Source organism: Drosophila arizonae, chromosome 6 (genome assembly GCF_054131065.1).
Source record: "Drosophila arizonae isolate 15081-1271.41 chromosome 6, UAZ_ARI_1.0, whole genome shotgun sequence".
Lineage (NCBI taxonomy): Eukaryota > Metazoa > Arthropoda > Insecta > Diptera > Drosophilidae > Drosophila > Drosophila arizonae.
The window spans coordinates 849,245-864,112 of NC_142926.1; the positions used below are offsets into that span (position 1 = coordinate 849,245).

Consider the following 14,868-nt stretch of genomic DNA (forward strand, 5'->3'; position numbering starts at 1 on the left):
TGAATCTAACTGAAGAAAATAATAGTAATACAAGTAATAAAGAAATGAACGATATACATAAATAATATTTTATTGATGATTTACTATTCGAAAAAAATAATGATTCCAAAGCAAGATACTTCTGAATGTATGTCGAACCGTATAGTGTTGGTAAATATCGAAGAGATTTTCGCTCAACAATGCTGAAAACTATCAAGTGTGGCAGCACTTTTTTTTAGAAATTAATGTGTGTACATATACATATTTTGCTTTTATGAAAACAATAATAGTTAAATGAATTAAAAAATGTGTGACTCTAATATGATAAATCGATAACTTGCCGTATATTTATGTAAACTAAGCTTTGATTTAAAGCAACCAGTGATTGGCTTGAAAAGTGAATGTGTGTATACACACATACATGTGTATGTATGTATTTATTTACATATATGTACATCGAAATGAAAAATACATATGTATGTATGTATATGTGTCGCGAGGAAAGCTTGAGCGTGCATACAATTCAATTCAATACTTAACAAAGATAATGTTTAGCTTACCGCAAAATTATAAATGCCATAAATCTTAAACTACATGCATGCTATGTTGTGCGTTAATCTTGGGGAAATTGCTGTACTTTCATCTACACACATACATACATTGTAAATAGACATGCAAGTATGTACATGCATTTTCATGCAAACATGTACATATGTATAAACAAAAGGTTCCATTGGTGTATTTTTGAAGATTGTAAGCAAAAACTATAATACAAATGCAATAGGGGTAGTCAATGTACGCGGCGAAACATGATTTAGTAAACAACTAATAACTAAATTCTGAAACTAGAATGCAACGCATGTTCTAAGAGTCGTTATATTTACTTATTTATATTATACATATATTATCAATTAAGCATATATTTTTGTAATCTTCAGGTTTATACATATGTACATATATGGTGTTAATCGAATTGGATATTGATCGAGATGTATTTGATGGACTCATTACTTATATGACAGACTAAACTGATTTCATAACTTGATTGCTACGGGAGCTTATATACATATATATAATATACATATATACGAAATATATAAAATGTCAACAATTCACTGGACTTTTCGCATATTCCAAACACAAAACTCAAATCAAAATCGGAATAGAACAAAACACAATAAGCTGACTTCCCTTATTCCATTCAGTAATTTCTCAATTGTTCTATTAATTTGGATAATAAGCGTGATATACAACTTGCAAATTGCAAATGCTGATCAAGGTGAGGCCACCCAATTTACTTTTGCTTTCATTACTGATGCTTTCTCTTCTTCTATTTAAAGTTGTGCTATTGGACACGACGAGAGAAGCCACTCTGGAATGGACTAGGTATCCATACGGTCCTCAGGCTCAGACTCCAGGCGTAAGTATTTAAATTGAATTAAACAACGTTAACTTATTCACGAAAGTAGAGTATATTAGTTTTGTGCAATGTCCGACGCTATGACCGTCAACCATTTTGTCACTTTTGAAATAAGAGTACATAAATATATAAATTGTTAAAATTTCTCTGATACTAGATGCGTAACATGGGAAAATGTTATTTCCAGTATTTAGAAGCCATTTTATTTAAAATGATAAAGGCTTGCGTCTACATCAAGATGTAGATATGGCGGACATTTCTGTGACCATGTTGGACACTACCCTGAATTGCTTTTAAGGATTGTATTCTCTCTACTATCTACAGATGCACATACGATTAAGTTATAGAATTGTCAACTATCAACCTGTTTCAATGATTGTAAATTGATAAATTGATTAAGACAAATATATTTAAATAACGATTTCTACATAGAAAATCTCCCAAACCGACATAGTCTCAAGATCATGATTTAAGTTAAGTTAAAATGTAAGTATGATATACTAATTTTGGGTTCTTGAAGTGGGTAGAGGAATCATTCACAGATTTCGTAAAGGGCATCAACTGGCGCAGCTATGTGGTCTGTGATGTTGCATATCACAACGTTAACAATTGGCTATGGTCACCATTCATTGATCGCGGACCAGCTAATCGACTTTATATTGAGATACAGTTCACGATACGAGACTGTTCGCTATTTCCAGGTAATACACAAAAATACAAATACTCAAACGTTATAAAAAATATTTATATTGGAAATAGGAAATGCTTTGTCCTGTAAGGAAACGTTCAGTTTGCTTTTTTACGAATTCGATGCAGCAACTCGTGAGCCACCGCCTTGGCAAACAGATAGCTACAAACTGATCGCTCGAATTGCGGCGGGAGAGGGGCGCTTTAATCAAAATTCTGATGTGGATATTAATACGGAAGTGAAAAGTATTGCTGTCAGCAAGAAAGGAGTTTATTTTGCATTTCGTGATCAAGGCGCTTGCATCAGTGTTTTGGCCGTTAAGGTCTATTACATAACATGCCCTGCGGTAACCGAAAACTTTGCTCATTTCAATGAAACGCCCACCGGAAGGGAGATAACAATAATTGAGAAACAGAATGGCACGTGCGTAGAAAATGCTGAGCCGTATGAGGCACCAACTTATTTATGTAAGGGCGATGGCAAATGGACAATACTAACAGGTGGCTGTCGTTGCAAAGTCGGCTACGAACCAAATGAAGTTAATAACACTTGCACAGGTAGGTCTATCATTAACAATACATGTGCCAGCAAGTCGATACTTTTACAGAACATTAATTTACAGAAATTAATTAAACTAACTCCCAATAAATACTGCTATGTATGAAGCATGGGAGACCTTGGCCCCATAGATCATAAAATGTATATTTTCTGGTAAAAATATATATTAATAAACTAAATTTAACTTGGCCATTCGGACAATGGGAATCGATGTCGAAACTGATTAGTTATCGATATCGTCAAGGAATATAGTTATTGATACATTGCTCCATATAATTGTCTATTAATCTATCTATCTATGCCTAGTGTATGTATATGCACGAAACTTAAAATGGTCGAATAACCGGCTCATTGTTCTAGGTTTCAAGTGTTTTCTCATATGGGAGTCTAAGCATACAATTGTAAGCACACTAAGATTGTTGTTTTTCTCTTTCAGAATGTCCTGCTGGCACATTCCGCTCAGCTGAAGTACGGAAGTGTATATCATGTCCAGCCAATTCGAATAGTTCGAAAACCGGATCCGCGATGTGCAATTGTCTAGCAGGCTACTATAGGCATCCAGCTGATGGCAGACATATGCCGTGTTATAAGCCGCCAAATGCGCCAATGAATTTAACCCTATTATTTGTAGATCAAACCAGTGCAATTATATCATGGTCAGCACCAACAAGGGACGATAACCAGCTAGCAACCGCAAATGGTCTGGAGAAATATCGAACAGAAGTTGTGTACAAAGTGCGCTGCAGTAGCTGCAGCTCAAATGTTATGTTCAATCCGTCAACGGACACTTTCAATGAAACAAAAATCACACTCACTAATCTGGAACCAGCGACAACATATTCAGTACAGGTCCATGCTGCGAATAGCATATCCTATGTGGCCGATATCGGGCTTTATTATAATTTAACCTATTCGAGCAGTGATAATGCGTTAAGCAATACTTCAAGCTTTTCAAATATTAACGGCCACCAGCTTGATCTTAGTGAAGTTGAAACAAAATATGCTGAAATTGTATTTACCACCGAGTCCGCAATGCTCTCGACTGTGTTCAATTTAAGAGTGGTTGCCATAACTAACAAAGAAGCAAGTCTAGTTTGGGATAAACCAGGGCAGACTGATGCACCGATTGAACTATATGAAGTACGATGGTTTCCCAAATCCGAAATGGAGACTATCAATAACACCACATTGAACACTAAGGAAACAAAAGCAGTTATTTATAACCTACTGGAAAATACTGAATACGGCTTCCAAGTACGTTGTAAAACAGTAAATGGTTTTGGTGCGTATAGCAACATGGTGTATGCCCAGACACATCAATCTGTTGGTACAGGTAACTATTGCTCTAACTATGCGTAACCGTAGTCATCGAGTGGTTAATCTTAAAATGTACTCCGTCAAATATACTTCATCAGTAATTAATTATAGAGATGAAATCGAGCACATGTAAATATAGATGTAGTTAATAAAAAACTGCTTCCAATTGTTAGACAAATGTATGGGTTGGTTATCGAATATAATCTGTGAATATTATCTATGTCAAGTGTTCAATCTTGAGCATTTCGTCAGCATTTGCAATTTGAAAATTTCTAGGCACTATTTATTAAGTGTTCAGGCTTGAATAAGATCCACCATTTTCTGACTATGAAAGCCTTTTTCTTTGAATGAAAAGATATAATTAATATGATATAATGACATCGACTAACCACTCATATTACCATTTCCTGCTTCAGAAGAGGTCTGAAGATATTACGCCAAAATTGCAGACAAAAGCGAGGATTGCGTCATGGCCAGAGTTAAGTTCTGACTGTGGATCAGATAGTGTTCGGCATAGTAGTAGTAGAATAGAAAAGTTAGGGAAGTGTATACTATTGGAAGTATTCATGTTGTCTCTTTTTGAAGTAGCTCAGATTTTATGCAAGAAAACATTTTAAGCTCTTTAGATCGGGCACTCTTACTTGTCGCTTATCCGGTCGCTGTTTTCTTTAGTTGCTGCTGAGTTGACTGCTCCATAAGAAGTCTCCTTCACGCATAAATATCTTACCATTGTCATCCACTCTATATTCATAGTTTACGAGGATTCAATGCAAATACGATTTATTGCTGGAGCCATTGTGACTGGCGTGTTCTTCCTGGTCATCTTTATTGTCGCCACTGTCTATTTTATGAGGTCTAAACATCAAGATGAGCTTGACAAGAAGTCCACTAACCACCTGCCGTTACCTATGGAATACGCAAGTAATGAAGGTAATTATCATAATACATTCAAAAGAAGAACCAGTTTATTGTTTTATTTAAAGATCGCTAACTATAAAGAAAATAAATAATATGGTTGTGATCATTTTCTACATTACTACTTAATATAAATAGGATAATTTTGTATGTCCTTGATAGTGGGACTACATAAATAGATACTTTTGATCTGTCTGGCTTCTCGCTAGTAGCAGATCTCCAAGTCTTCTTGGAGATATACAACCGGTATTTTTTTTTTTTTTTTTTTTTTTACGTCGTTCCAAGCAATTTCTTCGCATATTCTATTGTGTTTTGCAGTCCATTAAAACTAAAGAAATGCTGTTTCTTAATAGCTGTTTCCATTCGATAGGCATCTATTATGCATACAAGTGAGGAGAATAAATTTTATTTTAGATTGTAGTTTGTAGGTAAACCCAGTTTTAAAAACCTTTTAAATAATTATTATGAACTATGAATAATCAAAATGTTAATTGTTTATTATATCCCTATCCTTTATATTATAACCAAACCCGAAACTCTTTTTAAGGACTCGTTGTGACATATAGTAAGTGTATTCCCACAAACAATCTTGCTCCGAAAGGGAGAAATTAATATTATTAAAATTAAAGGCTTATATTTTTTCTTAATAATTATTTTGTTTTGTATTTGTATTATTTAATTTTGAAATATACTTTTGTTAAACTGGCGATAAAATGTGTTTAAAAATTTTATCTTTCCTTTTAGTAAATGCCATGGATACAACTCCAATAGTCAAGACTCTACATTCGAATGGTATATAATTTATTTATGTGTTGATTTTATGGTTGTGGGAAGCTATTTAGGTTTTTCAAGTTATTTTCTTTTTGCATATATATATATATATATATATATATATATATATATATATATATATATATATATATATATATATATATATATATATAATTATTAACCAATACTTTTATTTACATATTTCCCAGCTAATTTATAACATATTTCAAATTGTTTGTTTCAATACTTTTTCTTTCAGTGACGACTCCTTTATTTGGTAATAGTCGCAGTTACGTTGATCCGCACACATATGAGGATCCTAACCAAGCAATCAGAGAATTTGCTCGTGAAATCGATGCAAATTATATTACAATTGAGGCGATAATTGGTAAAAAAAAAAAATAATAAATAAAATAAATAAAAAGAAATCATTTCATTCAAGAAACATATTTATTTATTTAGGCGGTGGAGAATTCGGAGATGTGTGCCGTGGTCGTCTTAAAATTCCTCCAAATTTTGTCCAGGACATTGACGTGGCAATCAAAACCTTGAAGCCAGGTACCATATATATTGTACAACTCGTGATTAAATTTGAATGTTTTTATACTTATGTGCAATGCTTGCTCTTCGTCCGTCTGTGCGCATGACGGAAACCTTAGGCTTGAAATTTGGAACATAGACTCGTGTACCAAGACCAAAAATATATGGGCGTGACAAATCGGGTAAAACTGTATCATCTACAGCTTTGAAGCTAGAACGTTGAAATTTTGCGCGCCCACTAGGGTAAATCTTATCTGAATATTTCGGGTGATGGGCTGTGAATGTGTATTCTTTTCTTACTTATTTATTCAATATTTTAGCGATAGTGTATGTAGCCTGCAAAAAAGCGCGGATTATCTATTGATAATTGAGATCTAAGCCATAAGAACTAGAAATTTTAAATTTTATATTTTTACGATATATTTTCGATAACAATCATCGATGACAATAATCGATCATTTTACTTCGCTTTTTATGCGTAAATTTCTCTTACTCACTTTTTATGTTGATATTAAATGGGTTTGTGGAATGTGACATAAACTGACTTGACAGAAAATTTAGTAGAAATGCAAGGACATATTCTTGGTTAGACTCCAGTAGCTAATACATATCTGTATCTGTTCTTCTCAGGGTCCTCAGAGAAGGCGCGTTGCGATTTTCTAACTGAGGCTTCTATAATGGGGCAATTCGATCATCCGAACGTCATATACCTGCAAGGCGTCGTGACGCGCTCCAATCCGGTGATGATTATAACCGAATATATGGAAAACGGCAGCCTGGACACATTTTTGCGAGTCAACGATGGAAAATTTCAAACTCTGCAGCTCATTGTGATGCTCCGGGGTATTGCTAGCGGCATGTCCTACCTAAGCGACATGAATTACGTCCATCGGGATTTGGCGGCTCGCAATGTTCTCGTCAATGCTCAACTAATCTGCAAAATAGCCGATTTTGGTTTATCGCGTGAAATCGAAAATGCTAGCGATGCCTATACCACTCGGGTAAGTGCTTATACCCGACTTGTTGTGGCTTTTTATACTCTGAACCTATCGAAAATGGGAAATCAGGGTATAATGGTTTTGTTAAATGTATGTAACAGGCAGGAGGAGGCGTGGCAGACCCCGTAAAATATATGTATTCTTGATCAGGGCGACGAGCTGAGTCGATTTAGCTCTATCCGTCTGTCCGCATGTTTAAACGCGTCAATCTCAGAAGGTATAAGAACTAGAGAAATTTTTTTCCCTAGGTCCGTGTATAGCACGCGCATATCGAGTTTTGCTTTAAATATCGATAAATTGCCCCGTTATTTGGTTATCGAATAAAAACATGATCGACAACCAATAATAAATTTATATCTCCTACATCTTTAACGCTAGAGTCTCCAAACTTTAAATGTATACTTATATGCATTTAATACAATTTAAAAATTTACCCCCACCCCTAATTCACCCCCTCACCATCATTTGTGCTTTGGAAAAATACAGGCATATCTATGTTATAACCTTAATCTGAAAGTTTCATGAAGATAGTCCATCCACAAGAAAAGTTATTAAACAATTAACTTCCCATAGTAAGCCACCACTGCAGCCAATGCGTGTTTATGCGTGCGTGCGTATGGTTGTGTGTGCGCGTGTGTGTGTGCATGTGTGAATAATTATTGAAATATCAGTTGCCAGCAATCCAGTTCAGGATCTCGTAGTCGGGCAGTCTCGACTACAGGTTTCTTACTAGCACTAACCAGAGAACACATAGACTAGACAACTAGTGGAAAGCTTTTTGCACGCTTTTTTTGAGGCTTTAACACCCCAGACTTTGGACTCGCTCGGCTCCTTACTTTTAGGTTCGAGCTACGAAAAAATACGAACGCACAATCATTTCGCTTCATGCGCTCGACCGAGATGGTCAACTTTTGAACAAAAGATCCCTCTATGCTCAATGTTTCCCTAGCTCTCTCTTTCTCTCGATGCTCTCTGCTCTCTCGAATGTGTATATGTATGTATACATGTGAGGCTCACATTGTGAGCACAAGCAGCAGCTCACGAAAATTGAAATTTCTTCGCTGCAAGAACCCATGTCTTCCCTTCTGAGTGAAGAGTATACCGAACTTTTCAAACCGTTTGCCATGCGTTTGCGTTATTATTTGTGGGAAGAGTATGAAAGCGTTGGTGCGCATAATGAAAATGTTTTCGCGACGAGCATGCACACACACACTTACAGTATGCTACATGTACTATGAGCATTTGTATGCCTGTGTGCAAAGCCCTTGCTGGCTGTAGCAATTTGAAATCCTAGCATTTGCATTTGGTCGATCTTGTGAAGTGCTCACACTTACATAAATATGTTTGATTGTGTGTACGCAGGGGCCGCGATGCTCACAAATGATGGGGTAATCATTGTAGAAGCAGTTCAGTGCCTTTATATGTATGTGCGTGAGTGTATGTTTATATGTGTATGCATGCGACATGAGCATTGACGTGTGCCTACGACAACTTTGAATTGTGTGAACGATTTTGGGTTTGACCGGAAGAGGCGCGCTTACATTTAAGTAGCTGACTAACTAAAATAACAAGTGCACTTCCTATTACATTTATAGGTATTTTTTAATTGCATGATTTTGACATATTTTGACATCTAACAGATGCACCCTTTAAAATGGGTCCATTTAGCCAGTATATGTATGTACAGTTGCGAAAAATAAAATAGCACCACTTGCAAACGCAAAGTTTAAGAAGTTCTCCTAGGTGCATTTATCAATGTATTGATCTAATTTTTTCTTGTATATAAGCAGAAAACAATTAATAATCGCAACAAGCAAGAATTATCCCAAAAATATTAATCGTTTTTATATAATTCAAAAAATTCTTAAAAAAGTCGTAAAAATGCCGAAAAAAATAATAGCACCACTAACCCTTTTCGAGTGAAAATCTATATTTTTCGCAGATTTGAATATCTTCAAAAGCACTAATTGATGAGATTTGTTGGTTATATATCTATTTTGATTAAAAAATTTTCAGAATTTGTGAAAATTTTCAAAAAAAATGGGTCGTGAAGAGCATTACACCACCGAACAACCCAATCTCATCAAAAAGTTGATTTCGGCTCAAAATTTTCACAGGAAAGTTGGTCATTTGATGGGTTGTTCAAATAAAATGATCCACAATGCATTATTCCATAAAAAAAAATTGATGAAAAGCGCAGATTGCGCTGAGTTCTGACCCAAAATCATGTCACTCGTCTCATTTACGAGAGTAAAAGGATCCTTTTAAGCCGGCTACTCAACTGAAAAAGGACCTAAACATATCAGCAATGGACCAAACAGTATGGAAATATTTAAGACATCACGATTTGAACACTTTCCGTTCAAGAAAAGTACCATATTTGAATATAAAACACATTTCCAAACGGATGCCGTTTGCAAAAAATCAGTCTCATACTAATACACTTGATCCTCCATGTTTAAGGGTTTTTTTTGTATATCTAGGACCGAATTCTAAGTTCTGTGGATGTCTCACGTAGGACCGCGATCCTTTTCCACTAAAAATTAGCATCTTACTTTCATTATTCAAAAGTATGTTTCTCCATTCCTGCGTAGACCAATTTTTGTGTTTCCCCTGCAAACGGCATCCGTTTGGAAATGTGTTTTATATTCAAATATGGTACTTTTCTTGAACGGAAAGTGTTCAAATCGTGATGTCTTAAATATTTCCATACTGTTTGGTCCATTGCTGATATGTTTAGGTCCTTTTTCAGTTGAGTAGCCGGCTTAAAAGGATCCTTTTACTCTCGTAAATGAGACGAGTGACATGATTTTGGGTCAGAACTCAGCGCAATCTGCGCTTTTCATCAATTTTTTTTATGGAATAATGCATTGTGGATCATTTTATTTGAACAACCCATCAAATGACCAACTTTCCTGTGAAAATTTTGAGCCGAAATCAACTTTTTGATGAGATTGGGTTGTTCGGTGGTGTAATGCTCTTCACGACCCATTTTTTTTGAAAATTTTCACAAATTCTGAAAATTTTTTAATCAAAATAGATATATAACCAACAAATCTCATCAATTAGTGCTTTTGAAGATATTCAAATCTGCGAAAAATATAGATTTTCACTCGAAAAGGGTTAGTGGTGCTATTATTTTTTTCGGCATTTTTACGACTTTTTAAGAATTTTTGAATTATATAAAAACGATTAATATTTTTGGGATAATTCTTGCTTGTTGCGATTATTAATTGTTTTCTGCTTATATACAAGAAAAAATTAGATCAATACATTGATAAATGCACCTAGGAGAACTTCTTAAACTTTGCGTTTGCAAGTGGTGCTATTTTATTTTTCGCAACTGTACATACATATACTGGCTAAATGGACCCATTTTAAAGGGTGCATCTGTTAGATGTCAAAATATGTCAAAATCATGCAATTAAAAAATACCTATAAATGTAATAGGAAGTGCACTTGTTATTTTAGTTAGTCAGCTACTTAAATGTAAGCGCGCCTCTTCCGGTCAAACCCAAAATCGTTCACACAATTCAAAGTTGTCGTAGGCACACGTCAATGCTCATGTCGCATGCATACACATATAAACATACACTCACGCACATACATATAAAGGCACTGAAACTGCTTCTACAATGATTACCCCATCATTTGTGAGCATCGCGGCCCCTGCGTACACACAATCAAACATATTTATGTAAGTGTGAGCACTTCACAAGATCGACCAAATGCAAATGCTAGGATTTCAAATTGCTACAGCCAGCAAGGGCTTTGCACACAGGCATACAAATGCTCATAGTACATGTAGCATACTGTAAGTGTGTGTGTGCATGCTCGTCGCGAAAACATTTTCATTATGCGCACCAACGCTTTCATACTCTTCCCACAAATAATAACGCAAACGCATGGCAAACGGTTTGAAAAGTTCGGTATACTCTTCACTCAGAAGGGAAGACATGGGTTCTTGCAGCGAAGAAATTTCAATTTTCGTGAGCTGCTGCTTGTGCTCACAATGTGAGCCTCACATGTATACATACATATACACATTCGAGAGAGCAGAGAGCATCGAGAGAAAGAGAGAGCTAGGGAAACATTGAGCATAGAGGGATCTTTTGTTCAAAAGTTGACCATCTCGGTCGAGCGCATGAAGCGAAATGATTGTGCGTTCGTATTTTTTCGTAGCTCGAACCTAAAAGTAAGGAGCCGAGCGAGTCCAAAGTCTGGGGTGTTAAAGCCTCAAAAAAAGCGTGCAAAAAGCTTTCCACTAGTTGTCTAGTCTATGTGGTTAGTGTTAGTATGTACATATGTACATATATTAGATTGTTAGCACACACAAATATTGCTAAGATAGCAGCTCGACATTTCCATAACTTAAGTTACGCCGAAAAGTCGAAATCAAACTATCGACCGCTATCAAATATAATAATATGAGTTTTCGTAAGTTAAATCGATGCATTCGTTGCTGTGCTTATTTAACCATAACACTACATTTCTCGCCTGCATTATTTATTTTTTATTTGTCCACTTACAATTTTTTCCACGCCGAAAATTACAATAAAAATCGAAATTCTATACAATACATATGAGTCTAGATTTAAAATTTGGAAACTTTAGCTCTAAAGGTGTAGGAGATATAATTAAAAAACTAATTTTAGATAATCGATAACAAAATATCGGGACTAGCTATCAATTTTTTGAGAAAAACTCGATATGTGCGTGATATACACGAACCTAGGAAAAAAATTCAAGTCTCTAGCTCTTATATCTTCTGAGATTGTATACATACGGGCATGAGGATATATTATGAATGAAAGGGGGTGGCATAAAGCATCAAACATATTCGCTAGTCGGGCTCTCCTAATTTAATTCCTCTCATTTATTTGACAGGGAGGTAAGATACCAGTACGTTGGACCGCGCCGGAAGCAATTGCGTTTCGTAAATTTACATCAGCATCAGACGTTTGGTCTTATGGAGTCGTTTTATGGGAAGTTATGTCTTATGGCGAACGTCCCTATTGGAATTGGTCGAATCAAGTAAGCGTAAAGTACATTTTGTCTATAAATGACTGATTAAAACGATGAATCTATAACTTGCTTCCAATTAGGATGTCATAAAGAGCATTGAGAAGGGCTATCGTTTGCCAGCACCAATGGATTGCCCGGAGGCATTATATCAGCTAATGCTGGATTGCTGGCAAAAGCAACGAACACATCGCCCCACATTTGCCAGCATTGTGTCTACTTTGGACAACTTGGCTAGGCAGCCACAATCGTTGCTAACGACGCGAAATTCTCCAGAAAATGATAGCAGTACACATATTTTGGATGCACAACGTGGTCATAACATATTTATAAGCACTGATCTATGGCTGGAGAATATCAAAATGTCTAGATACAGTCAACACTTTAGAGAGGCTAATTTAGTGAGTGCTCAACAGGTACGTCTATTGTGCTCCTTTGTATCGCAAGCCCATGTTCTTTTCAATACTTTCTTATTATTTTTATATTTGTAGATCTCAAGATTAACAGCTCAATTGCTATCGGATATGGGTATAACATTAGTAGGGCATCAAAAAAAGATTTTACATCAAGCACGGCAGCTGGATACAATAATATAATCATCATAATCATAATATATATATATATATATATATATATCATTTTTTCATTTATTTTATAAAGTATAGTATAACTCAGTTGTAATTGCAGAGTCAAAATCTTACTAAATATATGGTTCATGACATAAGAAGATAATAACACAAGTTAAAGGATTTGACTCTGTATATATACATTTATAGCATTAACACAGTTGAGATTGCAGAGTCATAACCTTAAAGTTGTGTTACATATACAAAACAAATGATACAAGACATAAGAGATATAAATTATATACATATATAGTAAGGTACATTTTGTAGTTTATTAACTATAAGTTCATATGCATATATATGCATATATCTTAAGGCTGCTAACGCAAATTTTGCAATTTTTTTCAATAGCAATGCAAAATGTTCTGTTAACATATTTATATTTTGCCGCAATAATCACTGATTCGCAAACTAAAATTCAAATATAATGTTTGATGACGGCATACACCCGTTTACGTTTCACTCAATATAACGGTATACGCAGCCGTAAGAAGTCATTTAACAGTAGTATGCGCACATATATATATATGTATATATATGTATTTATATGTATATATAACGTCCAAATCAAAATAAAAAGCAAAAAAAAAAAAGAATTAACTATAAATACAAAAATGAGATAAAAACAAAATCATTATACCCTGATTTCCCATTTTCAATGGGTTCAGGGTATAAAAATATTCTTATATTCTTTAAGTTACACAGACATACATACACATACACACGCCGCATACATATGCCTTGTACCTCTTGAGGCTGAAATTGATTTCATTTCTTTAATATATTAACACTTGTAAACATATGCGCGCATATAGAATATAGATATATATTCATCATTTATTGTAGATTGGTTTAAATCTTGAGGTTAAGGTTTTGGACTTTAACAAGTATTATTTATACATTGCATACCCATGTATTTTTTGTAGTATCATTTATTTTTAAATTGTTCACAAAATATAAAGGAACCGAAAATTCAATAAAAGAAACAATAAAGATTAGTTTATGATGCTTCATATTGCTATAAGATCTGTTCCGGTATAAAATATATAAAAGATCTCATCTAAAATACATCTTTTTGGAGCTTAAGAGCTAGACAATAGTGCTGGGCGCAACATCGAGGTTTCAAATAAAATGGGAAATATCTATGTTTTTTGTTCGATGTTCGATGTTTTGTAAAAATGTTACCTCCACTAAATTTACTGGTTTAATAGAACTATTTCTAAACATCTCTAACAATAGTCAACTGAGTTAAGCAGAAAACGTGTTATGAGCTAAAAGTACTAAATAATATGTATGCGTGTCAGGTCAGCAACCTCTACTGAGAGTGAGAGGATGTCATCAAAAACGAAGCTCGCAAAAATCCAAAAATTTTGACATGCTAGTATTCATCAACAAAAAAGATCAAATGCGCCCTCTTAGCATATTGGAAGGTAAGGTTTCCCATACTTAGATTAATTTTGAACAATAATATTAATAACAATTTAATTGTAGATCTTAAAATATTCCATGATATTCCATTCAGTTTTTGTTTCTTTTTTATTTTTAAGTTTTAAATTGATGAAATGAGGAATGGATTTAAATCAAATATATATATAATTTAATGTTTGTTAATATAAACATTAAATACATTTATAAAAATAATTTCCCGATGTTTCATCGATACATCGATGTTTTTGATTGAAAAACATCGAAACATCGATGTTTCTCCAGTACTACTAGAGAACTTAAATTTTGCATGTAGACTAGACTTGGGTAGCTCATGAGTGAGTGAGACAAAATGAATGGCTCACTAAACTGAGCCACTGAGCTAGCTCCTTCAATATGGCTCATTTTGGCTCACTAGCTGGGTTTGGTTCACCCGCTCATTTTGGCTCACTAGTTTTTCGATAACTCTTTCAATATCTTTTTATCGAGGACAATCGATAAATTTATTGCTTTTTTCAGCCTAATTTGAACACTTCAGATTTACAGTGTATATACATTTGATAAATACAAAGATTTTGTAATTTACAGATTTGGATACCACGTCCCCTT

The 14,868-nt window shown here is 34.6% G+C and overlaps 1 protein-coding gene across 11 annotated transcripts; it reads left to right on the top strand.

The window, feature by feature from the left end:
• The first annotated feature begins 129 nt into the window (after window positions 1–129).
• On the top strand, window positions 130–13,832 carry Eph (Eph receptor tyrosine kinase). 11 transcript variants are annotated; one of them, XM_089472618.1, is made up of 15 exons: window positions 130–226; window positions 918–1,258; window positions 1,320–1,399; window positions 1,920–2,100; window positions 2,159–2,644; window positions 3,082–3,978; window positions 4,716–4,892; window positions 5,425–5,442; window positions 5,622–5,669; window positions 5,908–6,036; window positions 6,111–6,206; window positions 6,819–7,189; window positions 12,074–12,220; window positions 12,292–12,624; window positions 12,700–13,832. In XM_089472618.1, the coding sequence occupies exons 2-15, from the start codon at window positions 1,081–1,083 to the stop codon at window positions 12,802–12,804; spliced, it is 3,246 nt and encodes a 1,081-aa protein (XP_089328744.1). In that variant the 5' UTR covers window positions 130–226; window positions 918–1,080; the 3' UTR covers window positions 12,805–13,832. The 11 variants fall into 11 exon arrangements, with proteins under 11 accessions (XP_089328744.1, XP_089328743.1, XP_089328742.1 ...); XM_089472617.1 differs by having other exon boundaries at window positions 179–459; XM_089472616.1 differs by having other exon boundaries at window positions 179–455.
• The last annotated feature ends 1,036 nt before the right edge of the window (window positions 13,833–14,868 follow it).

What these genes read in the sequence shown, in the direction of transcription:
- Eph (XM_089472618.1), top strand. Translation starts at nt 1,081, where the DNA reads ATGTCAACAATTCACTGGACTTTTCGCATATTCCAAACACAAAACTCA. An exon ending in AATTGCAAATGCTGATCAAG is followed by an intron (nt 1,259 to 1,319) that starts GTGAGGCCACCC and finishes TTCTATTTAAAG; the next exon opens with TTGTGCTATTGGACACGACG. An exon ending in AGTTAATAACACTTGCACAG is followed by an intron (nt 2,645 to 3,081) that starts GTAGGTCTATCA and finishes TTTCTCTTTCAG; the next exon opens with AATGTCCTGCTGGCACATTC.